This window comes from Ipomoea nil, unplaced genomic scaffold, assembly GCF_001879475.1.
Source record: "Ipomoea nil cultivar Tokyo-kokei standard unplaced genomic scaffold, Asagao_1.1 scaffold1237, whole genome shotgun sequence".
In the NCBI taxonomy this organism is placed as follows: domain Eukaryota; kingdom Viridiplantae; phylum Streptophyta; class Magnoliopsida; order Solanales; family Convolvulaceae; genus Ipomoea; species Ipomoea nil.
The window spans coordinates 2455302-2477034 of NW_017617665.1; the positions used below are offsets into that span (position 1 = coordinate 2455302).

The window sequence follows — 21733 nt, forward strand, 5'->3', positions numbered from 1 at the left end:
TGGATCTCGAAGGAAGACCATGCTGATTCTACAAATTCTAATTTCTAGCCCCCTCCCTCCCCCTATTTTAAACCAACTTGAAATCATTTTTATTGCAACAACCTCTGCTCCTTTAGACTTGAAGGCACCTTGACCACGGGATCCCTATAGCTATCACGAATTGACAATGCTCATCTCTGACTACTCCCCCGAAGCCCATCTTGTCTCCCCTCTCATCTATTGCCTCGTCAATGTGCACCTAAGGAATGATCTCCCAGCGAGCAAGTTGCCTTTTAGCTTGTCTCTAATCATGTAGATATGTCCTAACGCCTTCAACAATGGATATAGAAGGAAGACCATGATGATTCCACAACTTCTCATTTTTAACCCCCCCCCCCCCGCCCCCCCCCCAAAAAAAAATAATAATAATAATAAAAAAAAATCTTCCAACATATCATAATGAATAAACACAAGTCCTCCACCCATAGAATCTAGAGGTTCTATTCCACCTAATCATCGAAAGAGAGATCATTATTATGATTAACACTTAGATTAGCCCATATCCAACATTCTTTAGCAAAGTCATAATCCCTCATAATATGAGATATTAATTCTCCATAAAGACCACAAAGTTGACATAAAGGGGATCAGGTTACCTTTCTTAAGAGAAGGTAAGCTGTAGGGAGACACGTGGATCACACCTGCCAGAAGAAAACTTTAACCTTTAGACGAATATCAAATTTCAAAAAGTTTTCCCAGCTCTTAACCTCCTCATTTGGAAAGATCCCAATAAATAACTTGTAGCAACTCTTGACTAAAAACTTCTCATTTTCTTCACCACCCCATATTAATTTGTCACATCATTTCACTTCCATGATAGGGATACTCATGATCAATGTTGCATCTCTTTGGTTGAATAGATCCTTTACAATGTCAGCATCCCATTCCTGACCAGATTCATTTAGCAGAGAATCCATTGTCTCTTCTTCCAGTTCACTGTAAAGGAGGGGTTGTGATAAGTGATTGGTGAGTTTCTAGTAACCACCCATCTTTCCAAATCTTAATAGATGGTCCATTGTCAACTCTCCGTCCATTTGATGATGTCTCTAGTACTCCAAATGCTGCTCCAAACATATGAGGGGGTTACTGCTTTTATTAGGTTGAAGGAAAGTAGAATTAGGGGAATATTTGGCTTTGATGATTCTTGCCATCAATGAGGAAGGATTTTATATGATTATCCATGCCTGCTTACACAATATGGCAGAGTTAAAATCTTTCAATCTTCGAAATCCTAAACCCTTAATCCCCCCCCCCCCCCCCCACCACTTCAACATTTCCATCTAATCACTTTCCCCTCTCCATTGCCATTGTTCCACCAAAAGGCATTCATAACCCTCTCAATTTCCACCACTAAGCCCAAAGGAAGTTGAAAAACACTCATGGCAAAAACTGTCAAAGCTTGAACCACATTTTTAATCAAAATTTATTTTCCAGCTTTTAAAAGTAGTGTGTGATTCTAATTGTTTACCCTGCTGGTGATTCTATCATTAATATATCCCATAATGACTCTTTTATCCTCCCCACCAATGAAGGCAAACCTAAGTAATATCCTGGTAAATTTTCCCAATTAACCCACAACACCTCTCCAACCATCTCCCCCATATCATCTTTAACATTTTTTACTGAACAACATGGATGATTTATCAAAATTTATCATCAATGAATTCTGCAAGGACCTCTTTAAAAATAATACTTTCCATAAGATTGGCTTTGAAAAATATAAAGTTATCATCTACAAAGAACATATGAGACACAATTGGAGTTTTCTTAGTCACTGCTATCCCATGAAGAAATGCACATCTTTCCTCCTTCTTAATCATCTCACTTAGTCCCTCCATAAGAAGAATAAAAAGATAGGGGGACAGTGGATCCCCCCTATCTTAACCCTCTTCGAGGAAAAACTGGCCCTAGTCTTCCCTCCTTCATTTAGAAGGACATAGTCAAATGTGGAAATACATTCCCATATAAGAGCAACCCACTGAAGACTAAATCTCATTTCCAGCAAAATAGCCATAACCAATTTCTACTCTATTTTTTCATGTCTTACTCATATCTAACTTGAGGGTGCATATCCTTCTTTCCCCTGAGTTCCCTTATTCAAATAATGTTGGATTTCAAAAGCCACAGTAATATTATCAAAAATTAGTCTTCCCCGGACAAAAGCAGATTGATTTTTCGCAATAAGACCACTAAGAAGAGGTTTCATTCTATTAGCCACTGTTGCAAAAATCGTGCCTAAGCGCTAGGCGCCCGGCTAGGCGCTCTAAGCGCCCTAGGCGGTCCCCAAGCGCCTAGAGGGCGCCTAGCGATTTTTTCAACATTGCTATTAGCCAAAACATTAGCAATCACCTTATAAGCTACATTGCATAAAACTATTGGTCTAAGGTCTCCCATACACTCTGACTTAGGTTTCTTAGGTATAAGGACAATTTGGGTGGAATTTAGCCCGAAAAGAAATGCCTAGAATTCATAAATTTCCCACAAAGATTAACTAAATTAGCCCCCATGATGTCCCAAACTTTGAAAAAAAACTTGGATTCAAGTAATCTAGATCAGGAGATTTATCTGAATGCATATAAAATAAAACTTTTTTTACCTCCTCGTAGCTAACTTTGCGTAATATAAGTAATATACATATACTTATTTTGTAAAGTGATTTTTTAAATTATACTTTAAATGTTCAAAAGTTAAATTTAAGTACATCAAAACTTAAAGCAAACATTTAATTTAATTATATTTACAATCAAAATATTAATTATGACAAATAATTTGAGATGAGAGATCTCCTGAATTAAGGTATCTTTAGTGGAACATAGTCCTATGCAACCCATACAAATTGGCCTTTGTCCCATGAATTTGAGACCACTTTAATACTTTATGCCTGACCAGGCAACAAAAGCATATCTCGGGTTGTACACCAACTTTGCATAAAAAATGGGAGCAGATTAAATGCACTAAGTATAATCATTGGCAATTAATAATAATTTAAGGTAACCATCAAATACCACTAATCTTAATTTATTATAAAATAAACTGATAAATACAAGCACACTGCACAGTTACATACATATGACAGCTACTTTGTTACAGCCTTACATAACACTTGCTAGTGAACTCTTTGCAACATCTCCAGGGTGGAGTCTGCATCCCTGATGTCCTGGCTTTCTTCTTGGGATTCTTCATTATCTTGAGAGAAATCAACACTGGTGTAAGTTCGGATTCCTGGACCGCGACCAATGGAGTCGCTTCGTCGCCCTTGCTGAGCTCGTCTCACTTCTTTCTGATGTTCGGTTAGCTCAGCATGTTTTCTTTTTCTACCTGAGTAAACCTTTGTGTTTTCCTCTACAAATTCAACTCTTTTAGAACACCGGTTCAGGGAGGCGCTGACCTTGTATCTATTTGGAGCTGGAATGGTTTTTCTGCAGAGGGTTAATTTCCCATTTCTTGAGAGTTTGTCGAGAATGGGAAGTAGGCTTTCGGGGTATTGTAAATTGATCTGTTCACCATATGTGGCATTCCAAAACTGGATAGATGGATTGGAGATCTCTGGATTTGGGTGATCAAGGGTTTTCTCAAGAAGGGGCACTTGCAGTTTCAGAAATGAAGAATCAAAGTTCATTACTGCCTGGCTCTTCTGCAGATTCTTCAGGATTTCAGTCCATAATTGCTGAAGTTGATCTTTGAAGTCATTGTCTCGCACATCCATATGTGACAGCCACAGAAGCAACGGATTCGTGGTAATCTGAGTTGGGTGAGTCAAAACAAAGAAATCAAAATTCCAAATGACAACTAGAGAGAAGTTCAAAAAGAAAATCTAATAATGGCTTCTGAAGACTACAGCTACTAGTCATAGTATGCTTGTCCATATTGCTAGTAAATGGAAACAGAATAATCTATACAGGGAAGACTCGAATACAAACCTCGATAAATGAGATAAAATATTGTTGCAGTGGGAAGCAGCCAATGAAGTTAACCACTTTTGATAGGATCCTGAAACTCTTAAGATTTAGAATGAATGACAGTATATCAAGAAAAGAGTAAGAAAGCAGCGGTTATGAGCACCTTGATGCTAGAGTGAAGCTCGTTTGTAAATCTCCTTCTTCCACCACCCAAGGGATCTTCATGAACCTTTGCAAGCCCCAGGCAAATACAAACAAATATTAGAAGTTGAAGGACACCTCAAACATTGCTATCATTTCTACATTGTTTTCCAACATCCAGATGAGACAATTTAAGGTGCTATACAAATGAAAACATCTAAATAAACAAGCTTTTAAAGAAACCAAGTGCTCTAGATACTTTCACATTTCTGTGAAAACCTTAAAGCTTGATCTTAGAGACATTCAAATCTACTATCACTTTAGGTGAGTCACAGGTCCAAAGTAGTGCTGGACAAAAGAATAAAGTTATTGGAATGAAGTTACTTAGAGCTGATACTCTAACATGGTAGAAAGAACCGTGACTTAAAAATAAAAATACAAAACAACTAAACGCATTGCATTAAAGCTAATATGTTGAGACTTTTATTGGATCTCTTATAAAAGAGCAATAACATAACATAGACCCTCCTTACCTGAGGGCAAATTCCAAGCTACTCTTGACATTGTTGATGCTCCTGAAGTCATCATCTTTACTTGTGTGGTTATTGTTATTAGCTCTTAGAATAGCCTGCTCCAAAACACATATCATGACATTTCCTAATAATAGGAAAAAATCAATGTTCTTATTCTTTTCATTTTGCTGTGCTTGAGTTGCAGGGTCATCTCTGATAGTGGTTTCATCAATGCACTCATTCAACATAGCAAAGATGTCCCTAGTCATAGTCAGATGACAATGTTGTGAGCCTTGACAGATAGAAACATAAAGTGATTTCCATGCTTCAATACCACGCTTAGTATCAAGCTGCATCTGAAGGATAGGGTAAGTAGCAAATGGATAGTTAAGGAGAAGCATAACTGCAGAATAACCAGGGCTGTCTCCCATTACGAACAATGAGTGATTGCTTTTACTATCTATGTATTCTTTGAGGCAGCTTGCAACTACTACCCATATCTCTAAGCAATTTGGTACCTTGTGTTTGTATAGTAAACCAACAAAAACATTGAGCATCTCTACAGTGTCATAAGAAGAAACTATGAATTTCACATATCTGCACATCTCGAGTATTATGGACTTGTAGTCAGGAGCATCCACCCGCGACTTAATGACTGTGACAAAGTAGAGTATACTTATGTACACTGCAGGAGAGACCTTCCCCATATAAGCCACACAGCCAACATCTGATATTTTTAGATTCTCAAGTTCACAAATTGGTTCTACCTTTTCAAGGTCTTTTATGTCCAAAGCCACTCTGTACAGAGGGGATTCTAGAATTGAGGGTTCTAACTCTTCAGTTGCAGCATAGAAAAGCTGAAGGGAGATTTTCTGTAAATCATTGGTGTGACTACTGTCTGAAGCCAACTTGTCATTTATCTCGTTGAAGAACTTCAAAATAACATTCAAACATAGCATAACCTCATCATAAGTGACAAGTCCACATCTTAAGACATTCTGAACTGATTTCAAGAGAGATCTGAATAGCCTTGAGGCAGCATTGTATGTTAGTATAACTAATTCATTGGACATTGCAGCATTGGACCCTTGATTGAACAGGCAATGAATCATCTTCATGAAAAATTCCAGTTGACTTAGATCCCAAGGTGACCATTTGATAGGATAATGCCTCCATGAGCACTTCACAGATGGGGGGCTTTCAGCAAACAATTCAGCACCTTTCTGGAGATTTGTGCTGCCATTTTGGCCACTTCTTGTTAATATAAAATTATCAAGCAGCTCAATACAAAAATTCCATGACCATATGTTCCTGTCATCAGGTCCAAGATGGAATATGGCTTCTAAAATGGGCTGGCACACCATTCTAGCCACTGAATCACAGCTGACAGAACTATCAAGCTTATGCAAAAGATAACACCAAGTAGTCAGACACGATACATGAACAGATACATCACATTTACTTGACATAATTCCTGTAAGAGGTGTCATTATAAGCTTAATCTTCTTGGAAAAGCCATCTGAAGTGATCATTTTACAGTCCCCTCCAGATATTTTCATATCATTAGTAGCTTGTCCTGCAGCTGAACTGATCTCAGGAGCATCAAATGGTGGACAGATTAATGCATCAATCAAACCTTCCCAGGAAACCTGAAATTAAGGCATATGATCAATTTTACTGAAGATAAAACCTAACTGGTTCTTAACATTTATATATTCTGAATGCAGATGGTAGTGGCACAATGAGATAGTCCATCTTTCGCAAAAGGGAAACAGCCAAGCATTAATCATGGAAATTTAAAAGCTTAAATGTTATATATATATATATATATATATATATATATATATATATATATATATATATATATATATATATATTCTTGCTAAGAGAGAGCCCCTGAGGCCAGAGGATGTTAAAAAATTTGAGGTGCATTTTGGAGGCACAGCCTCACCTTTTCCTCCATGTAGTGGCTTGATAAAAGGTTTTGATTAGTTAAATACTCTTAAGCTACTATGTCTACCCCATGGATTATAAATTTAAAAAATGTTCCAACTGAAAATCATAATACCAGTGAAGCAATCTGAACTTGTGGATCAAAGTTAGAAAATGTTTGTGTTGGAAGTTTAAGCAATTCATTGAGTAAACGCTTGTGATTGGTCAAATATGGTCCAAGTAAGCGCATAAACCATCCCCATGCTTGTAGAGCCTCAATCTTCTTGCCATGATTCAGCATCTCTTCTATTGTGTCAAGCAGTTTTTTCTTCAAATCGAGGGCAACTGCCTGTTTACAAAACATAAAAGTGTAAAATATCCTTTGATGCCAAACAGTAAAGTTAGATACTTTAGCTTACATGTATTTTCAAGTGAAAAGCTTGTGAATGAGCTAGCTATATCAAATAAAACCACCTTAAAGTTATACATGCAACTTAATAGATAAAAGAGTTTTTTCCTGTTTCCTTTTCTTTTCTTCAGTTGGCAAGTCATGCTAGAAGTACAAAAAAGTTAATGCATTGGCAGAGGACAGAAGCCAGAAAGCACCTTCTACCTTGGAAAGAGTGACTGGTGGAGGACATATAATGCACTTCACTTTTAGCAAACATCTCTCAGACATTTCCCTCTCCCTTTTATTATCACTGGCAAGTCTTCTGTAAATTGGAGGAACCCATATGTAGGATAAATTTCTCATCTTTTCACCCAGTGAACTAGCCAACTTCATCACAGCCTGCCTTTAAAAATCAGCAAAATTAGCAGTATAAACAAAATTTCAGAATACAGTCTAGACATCCTTAATTGAGAAATTTTTATGGCCCAAGTCATTTTTTGTAAATTTAAAGTTACTCTATTCATGTAAGTACTGACATTGGCCGAATTGATTCTTTTAAACTAGATTACATTAATGATTGTAAGATCCTATTGTTGAATCAAAAGAATTCAGAATCAGGAACAACATTGTCGTTCATAATTAGCCAGCCTATAGTTCTATGATTACGGATTGCGATACTGGTTTTTGACTTTGATTGTGAATAATTCAAATCTACTCCAAGTTACACATGAATTATTAGCTTAGATAAGCAAAAAATGTTATCCAATGAATAATCCAATCCTTACCAAGCAACATATACTTGAATTGGATGCATTACTCACCTGCATAGCCTCAAATGTGATAGAAAGAGAGCCCATAGGATTATCAAGGCCATAGATAATTGCCCTTAGCAAAGCCTGGAGATGTGTGTCCAAAATCAATGTACTAAACTGTTGCATAGATATACACCAGACACCCAAATTGCAAACCCACTGCAATCAACAGTAAACAATATATTCTCAAATTACATGATCCAGCATGGTGCCTAGAACAGTTTTTGACAATTGAAATTTTAATTTACCTTTATCTTGGTCATTGTGATTACTTTAACAAGAGACTCAACAATCATGCAGGCATCATCGCCTACATTCACTCAATTCAAAGAACATCAGCTCAATATTATATTACCACCGCAATAACCATATAAATCAATCGGAATGGACCTCTCAAGGAAATTCCAAGACAGGAGAAAATATCCAAGCAGAAAAAGGAACCAAAGGACTAACCTTTAATAGAGGCAAGTATGGAAGGATGATAAATCATAAATCCCAAACACTTCAATGCCTGCACAGCACTAAAGCCACATACCATTAAAAAAAAAGGATTAAACTCTCAAACTTTTTAGAGAGAGAGAGAGAGAAAACAAAAAATGAAATAAACCTTGAGTTAACTGAGGAAAAGGGGTTGTGTCTTACATCATTTCTTCATCGTGATCAAAGATATCGACGAGAACCGATTGCAAGAAGACAGGGGAAGAGTCTGCGAGCAATGTGATGAAAGAAGGGTCGGCGCTGCTGCTAGCGGAGAGTTGCTGGAGGTGTAAGAGTGTTGAGTAAGCTAAAGACTTGCTTGACGAGGAGGAGGAGGATGATGATGATGACAGACAGGTGAGGATTTCCTGGAGCTCATCTTTGAAGCTTTTTGCCATCTTTTCTCCACTCGATTAAATTGAATGATTGCAGCGAAGATGTGAAGTTTGAGATGATTTTTGCCCTAAATTGATTCTGGAGGGAATGTATTCAAGATTTCAAGAGAAGCCATCCAAGTTTGTAGCTTTCGCGCCAACATGAGCAACGAACTGTCTTTACTGTTTCTAGTAGCCCAAATTTAATTGGGCCAGAACTCAGGCCCAATTCATTCAGCGGCCTACCTGCGGCAAATTTTTGACAATTACCCGGGTCCACTTTACAAGGTGAATCTCGGTCAAAATACACGATTTATATATTAAATATTCACAATTTTTAAGTATGTAAATTATGAATGATAAGTTATATACCTCAAGTCTGTGCCATCGCTTACAGTCGGGTCAAGATCTCGCGGTTCGAGTCTTGACCTACGAGTCAGGGTCAAAGGTGACGGGTCAAACCCGCCACCTCGGTTGACCCTATAAAAAGGGCCTTTAGCCCTTGGGCTTTCCATATTTTTATTTCTCTCGGCACCCTCTCTCTCTTTCTATATGCATGATTCTCTCTAACTTGTCACTACAAGGAATGAAGAGAATACATATGAATAAAAGAGTGCCTTTTGATCTATCTTCTCTTCTTGTTGATACATATTATATACATTTATACATCCTACCTACGGGAATTAGTACTATCATTTTGGCGCCCTCTGTGGGGATTCCTACCATCAAAAAATCAAAAAAAAAAAAAAAAATGTGTGAAGAGAATCTGAAAAATTGGGGACGATTTGAACCTAGTTGAGAGATGATCGAGGAGGAAGCCATTTTTGCTGCTAGGCGCAGCTCGGATGAAGCAGCGGCTGCATGCAGATGATCCACCATCCGCAGGAGTTGTTCGGGTTTTCTGGTGCTTTTGAGCCATCTGTTCTGCGCCTTCGGAGAACCCCAACCACCGGCGAGTTCATAGTCCGAGTTGATAGGAGCTCAAGGGTCTGAGGAAGACCGGAGGCAATCAACTCTTACAGGGAAAAATAGCAAGAGCTGTCAGCTGTGAGAAGAAATGACATGCATGCTATCCACCATCTCTTCCGGCGCCGCTGCGAGGAGAGTACTGCCTTTCACCATCAAGAATTCACCGTCATCATCTTCAAGTGCATGTTTCGGTCCAGCGAGTTTTGGGAGGGGTTATGCATGAATGGCGGAGTTGTATTTCCATCCTTGCCCGATCGCAACCTGTGGGCCTAAGTCTCCATTTTGAAAGCTAAGTGTGTTCCTCCATTTTGAAAGCTAAGGGTTTGTTTGGTTGGTGGATTTTGCACATAGGAATGGATATGAAAGTGATTATTGTTGTTTGGTTGATAGGTTTTTAGAACATTACTATGGGTTCCGAATACCCCATCAATTGAAAAATCCATACCCAAATAAAATAAGGGTTTTATTCCCTTATTCATTCTCAAGCACTTCTATTAGTAACCATTCTCATTCCACCCTACTACCAAACATGTTAAATACTTTCACCAAAACCCATTACCATTACCAAGTATTTGATACCCATTCCGATTCCGATTCCTATGTGCGAACCAAACACACCCTAAGGGATCGTTTGGTTCACGGAATGTAAGATTACCTTAGGGAATGTTAGATTATTGGGAATGTTAGATTCCTGTGTTTGGTTAAAATTGAGGTATGTAATATAATGATGTTTGGTTTAGGGTTATCTTTTATACACACTATAATATCCTTAACATATTTTCATATAAATAAATAAAATAACGGTATCATATATAATCACATGATTTTAAAATATTAACTAAAATCTTGAACTTGAGAAACAAAATTATTTTATAAACTAACATAACATAATAAAAATAAAAAAATATATATATATAATTACAAATATATATATATATATATATATATATATATATATATATATATATATATATATATATATATAACATAACCAAGGTTATCTTAGATTACCTAAGATTTTGAAGGGAATCACATTCCCTTCAAAATCCTATATGGGGGGAATGTGACATTCCTTGAGAATGTTAGATTCCCTGAGATAATATGAACCAAACACCTGAATGTGAACTTTGGAATGTCACATTCCCTTGGTTATCTTATATAACCTGAACCAAACGCCCCCTAAGTGTGTTGTTCGTTCATGGAGCCTTATTTGTTTATTCATTTCCTCCAGTTGCAGTCTCTCAGGTATTAGCTCTTGAAAGAGGTATGGCCCTGGGAAAAGCAAACAATTGAAGAGGGGATCGGAAAAGAAAAAATAAATAAATAAATAAAGTGTTGCATGCAAGCAATTCACTGTAGGTGGCGGTGGAATGCGTAGATTAGTGTAATAAAAGGAAAAGGAAAAGCAAGCTAAGGAAAGTAAAAGATGCTTAGTGGTGGCAAATCTCCGTCATCGGCCGTTACTCATCGTTTCCTCTCGTTTTCCGGAGTTAGCATCACCTAGACCTCAATTAAAGAATCGAAGAAGCTTTTCAAAGCAATTACACAGATGTTCAGAGGGAGTTAATCCACGCAGCCGCGGAGTTCAGAGGTCGCCCAGTCCAGCTAGCCAGCATGATGCATCCAAACGAGTGAACTCTGTTGAGGTCGCAACCACCGCTGTCTACGTTGCTTCATCATCGTTGTGGTATATCTGCAACATCCTGTTATAATCAGGGCCGTTCCAATCAAAATTGGGGTCCTGTGCAATATTTTAATTTGGGTCCCTTTTTAAGTAATTTTTATATATAAATAATAGTTATTCAAAAAGTTGTGTAAAAAATTCATAATATAAATATTGTATAAAAAAATACATCTAAAATTTCATTTAAAAAGTAACATGCGCCGTGCACACTTAGACGAAAATCATCCACCAAATTTTTTTATATCAACTTCTTCTAAAATCTCATTTTCAATAGAGATTAAAGCTAATCCATTGAGTCTCTCTTGAAATGTCTACATCCTAATCTCATTTTTTGGGTCTAATTGAAATGATGGCTGAGTTTGATCCTATCATTCAAGATAATGTTTTACGTGCTAGAAATCGTGATATTCACCATTATTATCTTGGTCATAAGATTCAAAACAAATTGATGCTTATGATTGCTACTACAGTTAAAACAAAAGTCATCAAAAAAATCAAAGATGCAAAATATTTTTCAGTGATATTAGATTGTACTCCTGATGTCAGTCACCAAGAACAAATGTCTTTGATTTTAATATGTGTGGATATATCAACATATCCAATTAAAATAGAAGAGTTCTAACAATTTTTCGTTGTCATTATCTTTTTGCTCATCTATTTGAGTTTTTTGTTGTATTGAATTTTTCAAGAGCTCCCTTTTGAGATTGAGTTAGTTGCTCAATCTTTCTTTTCTTTTTACGCTTCTCAAACCCATATGAATATTTTCTAGAATACATAAAATCCTAAGAAACAAAATAAAAATTTATTTAAAAACTCTATGAATAAATTATTAATCAAGAAACAAAATCTTGAATATATATTATTCTAAAAGCAGAATTATGAAGTCATGTTAATAACACAATAAACAAAAATTGTGAAACAATACGTAATTTTAATTACGTGTCAATAGGATTGAAGAACTTTAGAGTTTGTATGATATAAAAAAAAAAAAAAGAATTGAAGAATCAGTAGCACACGAGTTAAATCTGTCGTTTTTGCGTCAATTCACTAAATTGCACTGCTTGAACAAAAAATAAAACTAAATTGTTTGATGCTTGCAAATTGTCATCTTTGATAACTTTTTATTGACTGAATTAAAAATTCCCAAATTGACAAATTTGATTTGTAATTTTGCATAATCAGTAACTCGTAAACAACACTACTTGTATACTCAAATACTGAAATTAAAAATTCAAATTAAATCTTTCAAAAACAAAAACTCAAATTAAATATTTGAATTAGTTAAAATAGACAAATACCTAATTTGTTGTAGACTCTGTAGTTCTCATGAGTCATCAATTCCACACGACTTCCCCAATTTGACTCCCCTAATTTCCATCTTTGTTGTAATTCGTAATTCATGAGCTAATTAGGGACTAGGCCACTAGGGTAATATGTTTGCCGTTTGCCGTTTGCGTTTGTCGGCTACACCGCTTGGCTTTGTTTGAAACTTCACGCTGAATTTGTGAATCGGTATATATATACGTAATTTTTTTTTTTAAATTAAGGGGCCCCCAAAATTTGGGGGCCCTGTGCGCCGGCCCTGGGCAGACATGCCCAGGGACGGCCCTGGTTATAATAATATTATTATTATAATTGTTAAACCAGGGCTTAATTAGTTTGTTAGAAAATAATTAATAAGTGGACAGCATGGCTTTGCACTTCGTGGAGTGTGAAGCACTTTATGAAGACATGGAGTATTTCATGGGCATAGCATGAAGCAGTACATGGAGTCATGATGTATTACATAGACTTAATTTTAGGATTTAGTTTCTTTCATTCCCTATAAATAGTTGGCAAATGTATGCTAAAGTCGTCAAGCAAAAAAACATTTTATTCTATTCCTATCTCTCTCTTCCTCTCAAGTATATATACATATATATACGTATATAGATATATTATATATAATATATATATCTTATATAGATATATTATTATTTAATATATCTTACATTTGGTATCAGAGCCAGTCAATTCAACCTTTCAACCCCGAAATATTTTCCGTAGTGAAATATGGCAACAAATTTGAATATTGTATGGTCGGGTCCCAAATTGGACGGGAAACTCGATTACAATTATTGGCAAATTATGATGTCCGCACATTTGCAAGATCAAAATCTTTGGAGCTTTGTTGATCCCGATCTACCCGAAGGAGCTGAAGCAGGCACTATACGGCGAGATAAATTGGTCTTGGGTCAGATTCACCAAGGTGTTCATTATTCCATTTTTGGACAATTAGCTCGTGCTCAAACAGCAAAACAAGCTTGGGACATCTTAAAGGTGTCACACAAAGGAGTTGATCGGGCGCGGAAGTCTAAGTTGCAGTCGTTGAGAAGGTTGTACAATAATTGTGAGATGACCTCTACAGAAACAGTAGATATGTATTTCACTCGTCTTATTGGTATGGTGAATAAGATGAGGTTATACGGAGATACAATTGAAGATGGTGCAGTGGTTGAAAAAGTTCTTCGAACTATGCCGATGAAGTATGACCATGTGGTGGCTTCAATCACAGAGTCACACAAAACCGAGCTCTTATCAATTGCAGAGCTGAAAGGTATGGTAGAAAGTCATATTGACAGGATTGCGTCAAAATCGGAACCACTAGCAGAAGAAGCTTTGAAGAGTCAAGTCACCCTTAATGTGACTGGCACTAATCAAAGAGGTGGAGGATCTGGTAGAGGTCGTGGAAGAGGAAGAGGAGGTTCTAGTGGAAGAGGTCGTGGTAACTTCAACCAAGGAGGAGGACGTGGTAACTCCAACCAAGGAAGAGGTGGAGGTAATACCAAACAAGGTAAATTTCCATTTCATTGCTACAATTGTGGCAAGTATGGACACAAGATTGCAGATTGTTGGTATAATGAGGACAACAATCGTGGAAATCAAGCAAACATTGCTGAAAATACTGCTGAAAAGTCTGGTGAGAATTCTGAAACCTTACTTTTGGCCAGTGATAGTTTTTCTGCTGATAAGAACATATGGTTCTTGGATACTGGGTGTAGTAACCATATGTGTGGGAAGAAAGAATTGTTTTCCGAACTAGATGAATCAGTCCGGTTTGAAGTAACGTTTGACAATAAGTCAAAGGTGCCAATTTTGGGAAAAGGTAAAATCTCTATTCAGTTGAAGGATGATACTCACAATTTTATATCCGATGTGTTCTATGTTCCTGAACTACACCAAAATTTATTGAGTTTGGGTCAGTTGTCAGAAAAAGGATATAAGATACATATTGCTCAGGGGTGTTGTACCATTGAAGATGCTAAAGGAGTTTTAATTGCAAAGGTAAATATGTCCCAAAATCGACTATTTCCTTTGAAAATTAAGCATACTCTCCTTGATTGCTTTAATTCTGAAGTTTGTGATGATAATTGGTTATGGCATATGCGGTTTGGGCATTTTCATTTCTCTGGATTAAACTATCTTGCGAGAAAGAAACTTGTTTCTGATTTACCTGTTGTGAATGTCCCTGATCGTATATGTGAGATTTGTGTGATTGGGAAGAAGCATAGAGATCCCTTCCCTGTGGGCAAGTCAAGGAGAGCTACAAAACAGTTGGAGATTGTTCACTCAGACCTGTGTTCGTTGGAGGTTCCCTCACATGGAGGTTGTAAGTACTTTATTACTTTCATTGATGATTTCAGTAGGAAAACATGGGTTTACTTTCTGAAGCAAAAGTCTGAAGCATGTGATGTTTTCAAACAATTTAAGACTTTTGTTGAAAAGCAAAGTGGTTATGAGATTAAAATCTTGAGAACTGATAGAGGTACAGAATATATTGCCTGTGATGATTTTCTGAAAAAGAAGGGTATTCAACATCAGATGACAGCTAGATACACTCCACAACAAAACGGAGTGGCTGAGAGGAAGAATAGGTCTATCATGGATATGGTAAGGTGCATGTTGAAATCCAAGGATCTGCCTAAACCTTTTTGGGCAGAAGCTGTTGCTTGTGCTGTCTATGTGTTGAATAGGTGTCCAACTAAGAGTGTCCATGATAAGAAGCCCGAAGAAGCTTGGAGTGGGAGAAAACCCTCTATCAAATATCTCAAGGTTTTTGGATGTTTGGCATATGCCCACGTGCCGGATCCATTGAGAAAGAAGTTGGATGATAAAGGTGAGAAGTGCATATTCATTGGTTATAGTGACGCTTCAAAGGCTTATAAACTATACAATCCTGAAACTAAGAAGGTTGTTATAAGTCGTGATGTCACTTTTAATGAATATGGTGCCTGGGATTGGTTAGCTAAAGATGAAAGTTCAGTTGTTATTCCTGCTGTTGAAAATATTGTTGAAGAGCAACCGATTCCAGATAATGTCCAGTCTCCTTCACAGCCAGAGCCGTCAGTTCGGCGATCTCAGCGCGAGCGCCACTTACCAGCTCGCTTGCAAGATTATGTTTTGGGTCATGATAATGACCTGTCTGATGAAGAGATTATTCAATTTGCTCTCTTTGCAGATTGTGATCCTTTAACTTTTGAGGAGGCTGCTACAGAAACTCATTGGCTTAAGGCGATGGATGAGGAGATACGTGCCATTGAAAAGAATGGTACCTGGGAGTTAACAGATTTACCTCCTGGGAAGAAGCCAATTGGAGTAAAGTGGGTTTACAAAACGAAATAGAAGTCAGTATATCCAACTTGAAGACGGAGACATTTTTCAAATTGAAGAAGGAAATTGGAATGACCAATATATCCAACTTGGTTTAAAGGAGGCAATGTTATAATAATATTATTATTATAATTGTTAAACTAAGGCTTAATTAGTTTGTTAGAAAATAATTAATAAGTGGGCAGCATGGCTTTGCACTTCGTGGAGTGTGAAGCACTTTATGAAGACATGGAGTATTTCATGGGCATAGCATGAAGCAGTACATGGAGTCATGATGTATTACATAGGCTTAATTTTAGAATTTAGTTTCTTTCATTCCCTATAAATAGTTGGCAAATGTATGCTAAAGTCGTCAAGCAAAAAAACATTTTATTCTATTCCTATCTCTCTCTCCCTCTCAAGTATATATACATATATATACGTATATAGATATATTATATATAATATATATATCTTATATAGATATATTATTATTTAATATATCTTACACATCCGAATGGACTGCATGCAAGAAAGATGATGAGATGGCTTGGGGATTAGGAAGAGATGGAAAGTGGATTATGCATTCACTCCTATTGGTGGGGAATGGAGGTGGAGTGCAAGAAAAAAGAAAGAAGAAATCGAGCAGATGATTTGGTAAATACGTTACTCACTAATCCCATTGAATTTGAAATCAATGCATGCACTAAACACCCTTATGGTGACACGTACTCCTGGGTAAATGCATGTCCATATATCCTTTAATTTGTTACTCCAGTGTGATGCGGCAAACCAAGGTGCATGGAATTAATGATGGTATCCCCAATTGAAGTCATCCTGCTTTGTTTTCTAAATTGTACTTAAAATAGTCCTAGTACAAATTGTATAGGTTAAGTGCCTTATAATTGTACTTAGAAAATTGTATAGGTTGTGCTCATAGCTTGGAAAATTGTAATAAGTCCAAATTAGACTAGTCAGGCCATTAAACTAAAATGGGCCGTAGCATTTTAGATAGTAAGTTGTGTAGGCCCAATTACAAATTGTATAGGTTATGGGCCTATACCTAGAAAGTTGTAATAATTAGAACTAAATTGTAATAAGTCCGGTTAGGTCGGTATGTCCACCACCGGCACCCTAAGTTTGGACAGGTCGGTCACGCGGCCTCCCGCTTACGACCGCAATGTCGTTAAACTTTCCGGTTAAAACTGATGAGGGCGACAAGCCCGACGACCACAATGTCGCTAAAACTTGCCCGATAGCACCGGGACCAACTTTTCGGTTAAAACCGATGAGGGTAAATGCCCCCATTCGGCACCGACCGGTAGGGGTAAAAACCCAACGACCGCAATGTCGTTAAACTTTTTTCCGGCACCGACCGATGAGGGCAATAGCCCGACGACGAGACCACGCCCTAAGTTCGCATGGCCAGTAATTCCACTGCCACACGCCCTTATCCTTAAGTGCGTCTGACAGTGGGGGGCTGGACAGGGTAGGTCGATCGATTGAGGAGCGGCCGGATCAAATCGTCTGCTGGGGTAACATACTGATATGTGGGTCGCTTGAGGCCATGCGCCCGGTCGGCTTACTGGTATGTGGGTCGCCTGGGGCCATGCGGCCGGTTCAACTCGTCTGCTCGGGTAACATACTGATATGTGGGTCGCTTGAGGCCATGCGCCCGGTCGGCCAACGCACTTCTTCTTTAGTCCGAGTAGGTCGGCACTACCACCTCCGGCAAGAAGTGAAAGTAAGCTACGCGCTTTTTTAGACCGAGTAGGTCGGCACTGCCACCTCCGGCATTTCTAAGACCAGTTAGGTTGGCCTCGCCACCGCTGGCACTCTGCGACCGGTTAAGTCGGCATTGCCACCACCGGAGCTATGAGTCCGGTTATTCCTAAAGATCCCTCTTTCATCGGTATTGAGCCTAACTAAAAGGTTGATACCGCCTCTTGGCGATGCCCCGTTTTTAGCGAAGTTTTTTTCGCTCTTTAGCGACGTATCTATACCGCTTCTTAGCGATGTATTTATCCCTCTTCTTAGTGATGCCGCTCTTTAGCGACGTATCTATACCTCTTCTTAGCGATGCCGCTCTCCAGCAATGTATTTATCCCGCTTCTTAGCGATGCCGCTCTTTAGCGACGTATCTATACCGCTTCTTAGCGATGCCGCTCTCCATCGATGTATTTAACCCGCTTCTTAGCGATGCCGCTTTTCAGCGATGTATATACCGCTTCTTAGCGATGCCGCTCTTTAGCGATGTGCTTACCGCCTCTGGGCAATGCCACTTTTAGCGATGTGTTTACCGCCTTTGTGCGATGTTTTACCGCTTTTTAGCGATGTGTATGTACCACTCGTTAGCGGTGTCGTTCCCGATCGTCGACGTGGTGGATATAGCCGGGTGCACTCGCATCGCGAACCCGGTCGAGTCATTTTTCGATCGCGATGTCGTTTCCCGATCGTCGACGATATGGGTGTAGCTCGGTGCTTTAGCACCAAACCCGGGTGGGTCTCTTCCTGATCGGTAACCCGTCGTATCCACTCCCTTATGCTGACGATTCTCGCACCTACGAAAGTGGGGGCTGCACCGGCCCGAATAGCAAGTTCGTCGGTCGAAACTGTCAAATCGCGTTCATTTCGCCTGAATAACGTTTTGCCCGATTAACTTTTCGCCCGAGTAAATCAAATTTCTCGGTCGTAAGCAAATCCAACCACATAGTTGGTTAAGTAGATCTCCAGATCGCAATTGAATCGACCACCCGGTCACGTTCGACAGTCCGCTCGTTGGACCAGTTGAGTTTAACCTTTTGCAAGTTGCGTTGCAAGTTCGACCATTGGGTCCGGCGCTCCCTTTTGGTCCACCAGACTGTGTTTTGCGTTGTACTCTTTTTCTTGGCTAAAGTTTTTTCCCACTGGGTTTTTTGTTAGCCTAAGGTTTTTAACGAGGCAACCGCCACATGTCACGTACCATCTAACCAGTTTTTCCAGCCCGAACCCTTCCTCGGCAACTCATCGTCAGAGCACGGGCTGTGGGGGCTTTATGATAAGTTATATACCCCGGGTCCATGCCATCACTTACAGTCGGGTCGGGGTCTCGCGGTTCGAGTCTTGACCTACGGGTCGGGGTCAAAGGTGACGGGTCAAACCCGCAACCTCGGTTGAGGGCCTTTAGCCCTTGGGCTTAAAGGACTCCATATTTTTATTGAGTTAATATCCAAAATCGTCCTCGACTATAGTGGTTTTTCTCAATTTCCTCCTAAACGACTTTGGTGACCTAATATCGTCCCAGACTTTTGTGTTTCGCTCAATTTAGTCTCAGACTTTTGTGTTTTTGCTCAATTTAGTCCTTCATTTGTTATTCTGTCCATTTGGTGTTAAATAAATAGACAATTCAGTAATTTTAATATTGGCATCTCTTTACTCATAGACATGTGAACTGCGAAATCCCTTTTTTTTTTTTACGAATTACTCCCAAAATTACTCCTAAAACTGCGAATATAAAATTTGATTTGCAGGTCCGGGAGTAATTCTGGGTGTAATTCGTACAAGAAAGAGGAATTTCGCACTTCACAAGTTGAAAGTAAAGAGAGATCAATATTGACATTACTGAATTGTCCCTTTATTTAACACCAATTTGACGGAATAACAAATGGAGGACTAAATTGAGCAAAACACAAAAGTCTGGGACGATATTAGGTCACCAAAGTCGTTTAGGACGAAATTGAGAAAAACCACTATAGTCGAGGACGATTTTGGGTATTAACTCTATTTTTATTTCTCTCGGCACCCTCTCTCTCTTTCTATATGCATGATTCTCTCTAACTTGTCACTACAAGGAATGAAGAGAATACATATGAATAAAAGAGTGCCTTTTGATCTATCTTCTCTTCTTGTTGATACATATTATATACATTTGTACATCCTACCTACGAGAATTAGTACTATTAATGAATATCTACTATACTAATAACAACCCAAGAGAGTTAGGCCTTATAATAGGTAGAAAAAATGACGGTCAAATTTTTTAATCAAATGAATGGCTCAGATTGATCAGATTTTAATTTTTCCTTATGATTTTCTAATTTATCCTTAATGAATATGATTATCCGTTAACTTTTCCGTTAATTTCTGTTAGTTCACCGTTAATTTACTCATTAATTTCAATATAAGAAAGGTCTTAGGTTCGAACCACATCCCAATCGAAGTTGACATAATTAGTACTCTAATTTCCTCTTATTAGATTTTAATTTTTCCTTAAGATTTCCTAATTAATGCTTAATGAATATGATTATCCGTTAACTTTTCCGTTAAATATTATCTTTTTCGTTAATTTCTGTTAGTTCACCGTTAACTTACTCATTAATTTCAATAAGAAAGGTAGATTTTGACAAAGCTTCAACTTGGCTTGGAAGAAAAACTATCTACCTTTTTAGAGAGAAGGTGGAGCTAGAATTTGGAAAATGTAAGGAGATAAATGAGGGTGTTTTTACTAGGTTAGCTTACAATACTAACACAAGGTGAAAAGTCAAGAATACCCTTACTAACATGAAGAGGTGTAAGGGAACAAGGGAACTTCTTACAAAGCTCAAGGTGCAACTTTGACTTTAGAGTTGACTAGTCAATTACTAGTCCCCGACTATTGAATTTTCAAGAATTTAAGAAATTAAATTACCAATTGAAATATGATTAATTATTTAATTAATCTCTTAATCGAATTTAGATTACGGGGTGTCACAATTATTGTTATATTATTATTGTGACTCACGGAATACAATACAAGAATATTTAATTATGGTTATATTATTATTTTGTGCCTCATGGCCATTATATACTAACAAAACTTGAAAAGAAACTAATAATAATAATAATAATAATAATAATAATAATAATAATAATAATAGAAGTGGTAAAAGTAATATTTAAAAGTAATTAAGTGTTAATAATAATAGTAAGAATATTAACGTAAGAATTATAAGTTATAACATAGAATAAATCGTAATAATAATTAATAACTATAGTCTAGGATTAAATTTGGAATTGTTAGGAAAGATAAGCGACCTCTGGTGAAATTAAATCTTTATCGATTTAAATATTCTTAATATATTACAACAATTCCATTTTGTGTATCGCACGGGCGAAAATACTAATTTTCATAACAGGTGGAAAAAAATTGAATTGGTTGGACTATTTTACCCTTATACTTCTCTCGTAATTACCCTAAAACACTACCAAGATCTGCGTTTCTACTCCAGTTGATTTCAACTTCTTCAAAATCCCTATCTTCTCCCTAATTACCCCTGCAATTTTTATTTTTTTTTTTTCATATTTTAGTCTCTTAAGTTGGATTTATCCTTGAAATTTGTCTACTTAGTGATGTGGAATATTTTTTTGAGAAAATGTACAAATAGGTCATTGAACTATTTGGGGGATAACAATTAAGCCATCGAACTCGAATAAATTCCAAATTCATTCATGAACCTGGAAAAAAAGAGCAATTATCATTTTTAGCAGGTTAACAACAGGTTTGCGCTGATTGTGTATATTTTATTTTATTTTTTTATTATTATTTTATCCTAACAAGCATTTGACTTTCTTCCTGGATGTCATGTTGGTCATAGGGTGAAGTTTAGAAACAAGAAAGTTAAAATTGTAGTTAATGTTTTGTCTCGGAAAATGTTTAAAATAATGATAAAAACAAATAAGTTTTGGAGTAGTGTCTTACAATCCAAAGAAGAAAGGAGAACGACTCCAAAAGCTAAGGTGTCTTCTACCAAACGAGGTGTCTCTTGCAAACTTAAATCTTTCTGGTTCTGTAAGCAAGTTGGCATAATCAGTAATAATTTATATATTTTCTATATATTTAAAGTTTTTTCTTATTTT

The 21733-nt window shown here is 37.4% G+C and overlaps 1 protein-coding gene across 3 annotated transcripts; it reads right to left on the minus strand.

Annotated features, from left to right (window-relative positions):
- Positions 1-3006: 3006 nt before the first annotated feature.
- LOC109183918 lies at positions 3007-8724 on the minus strand. Of its 3 annotated transcripts, XM_019333948.1 has the most exons (10): positions 8369-8724; positions 8180-8247; positions 7975-8036; positions 7736-7885; positions 7137-7313; positions 6660-6872; positions 4613-6240; positions 4102-4167; positions 3960-4029; positions 3007-3781 (listed from the first exon to the last, which is right to left on the minus strand). In XM_019333948.1, exons 1-10 carry the CDS (start codon positions 8599-8601, stop codon positions 3146-3148), a joined length of 3303 nt encoding a protein of 1100 aa, XP_019189493.1. In that variant the 5' UTR covers positions 8602-8724; the 3' UTR covers positions 3007-3145. The 3 variants fall into 3 exon arrangements, with proteins under 3 accessions (XP_019189493.1, XP_019189494.1, XP_019189496.1); XM_019333949.1 differs by lacking the exon at positions 7975-8036 and having other exon boundaries at positions 8369-8383; XM_019333951.1 differs by lacking the exons at positions 8180-8247; positions 8369-8724 and having other exon boundaries at positions 7137-7317.
- Between the last annotated feature and the right edge of the window lie 13009 nt (positions 8725-21733).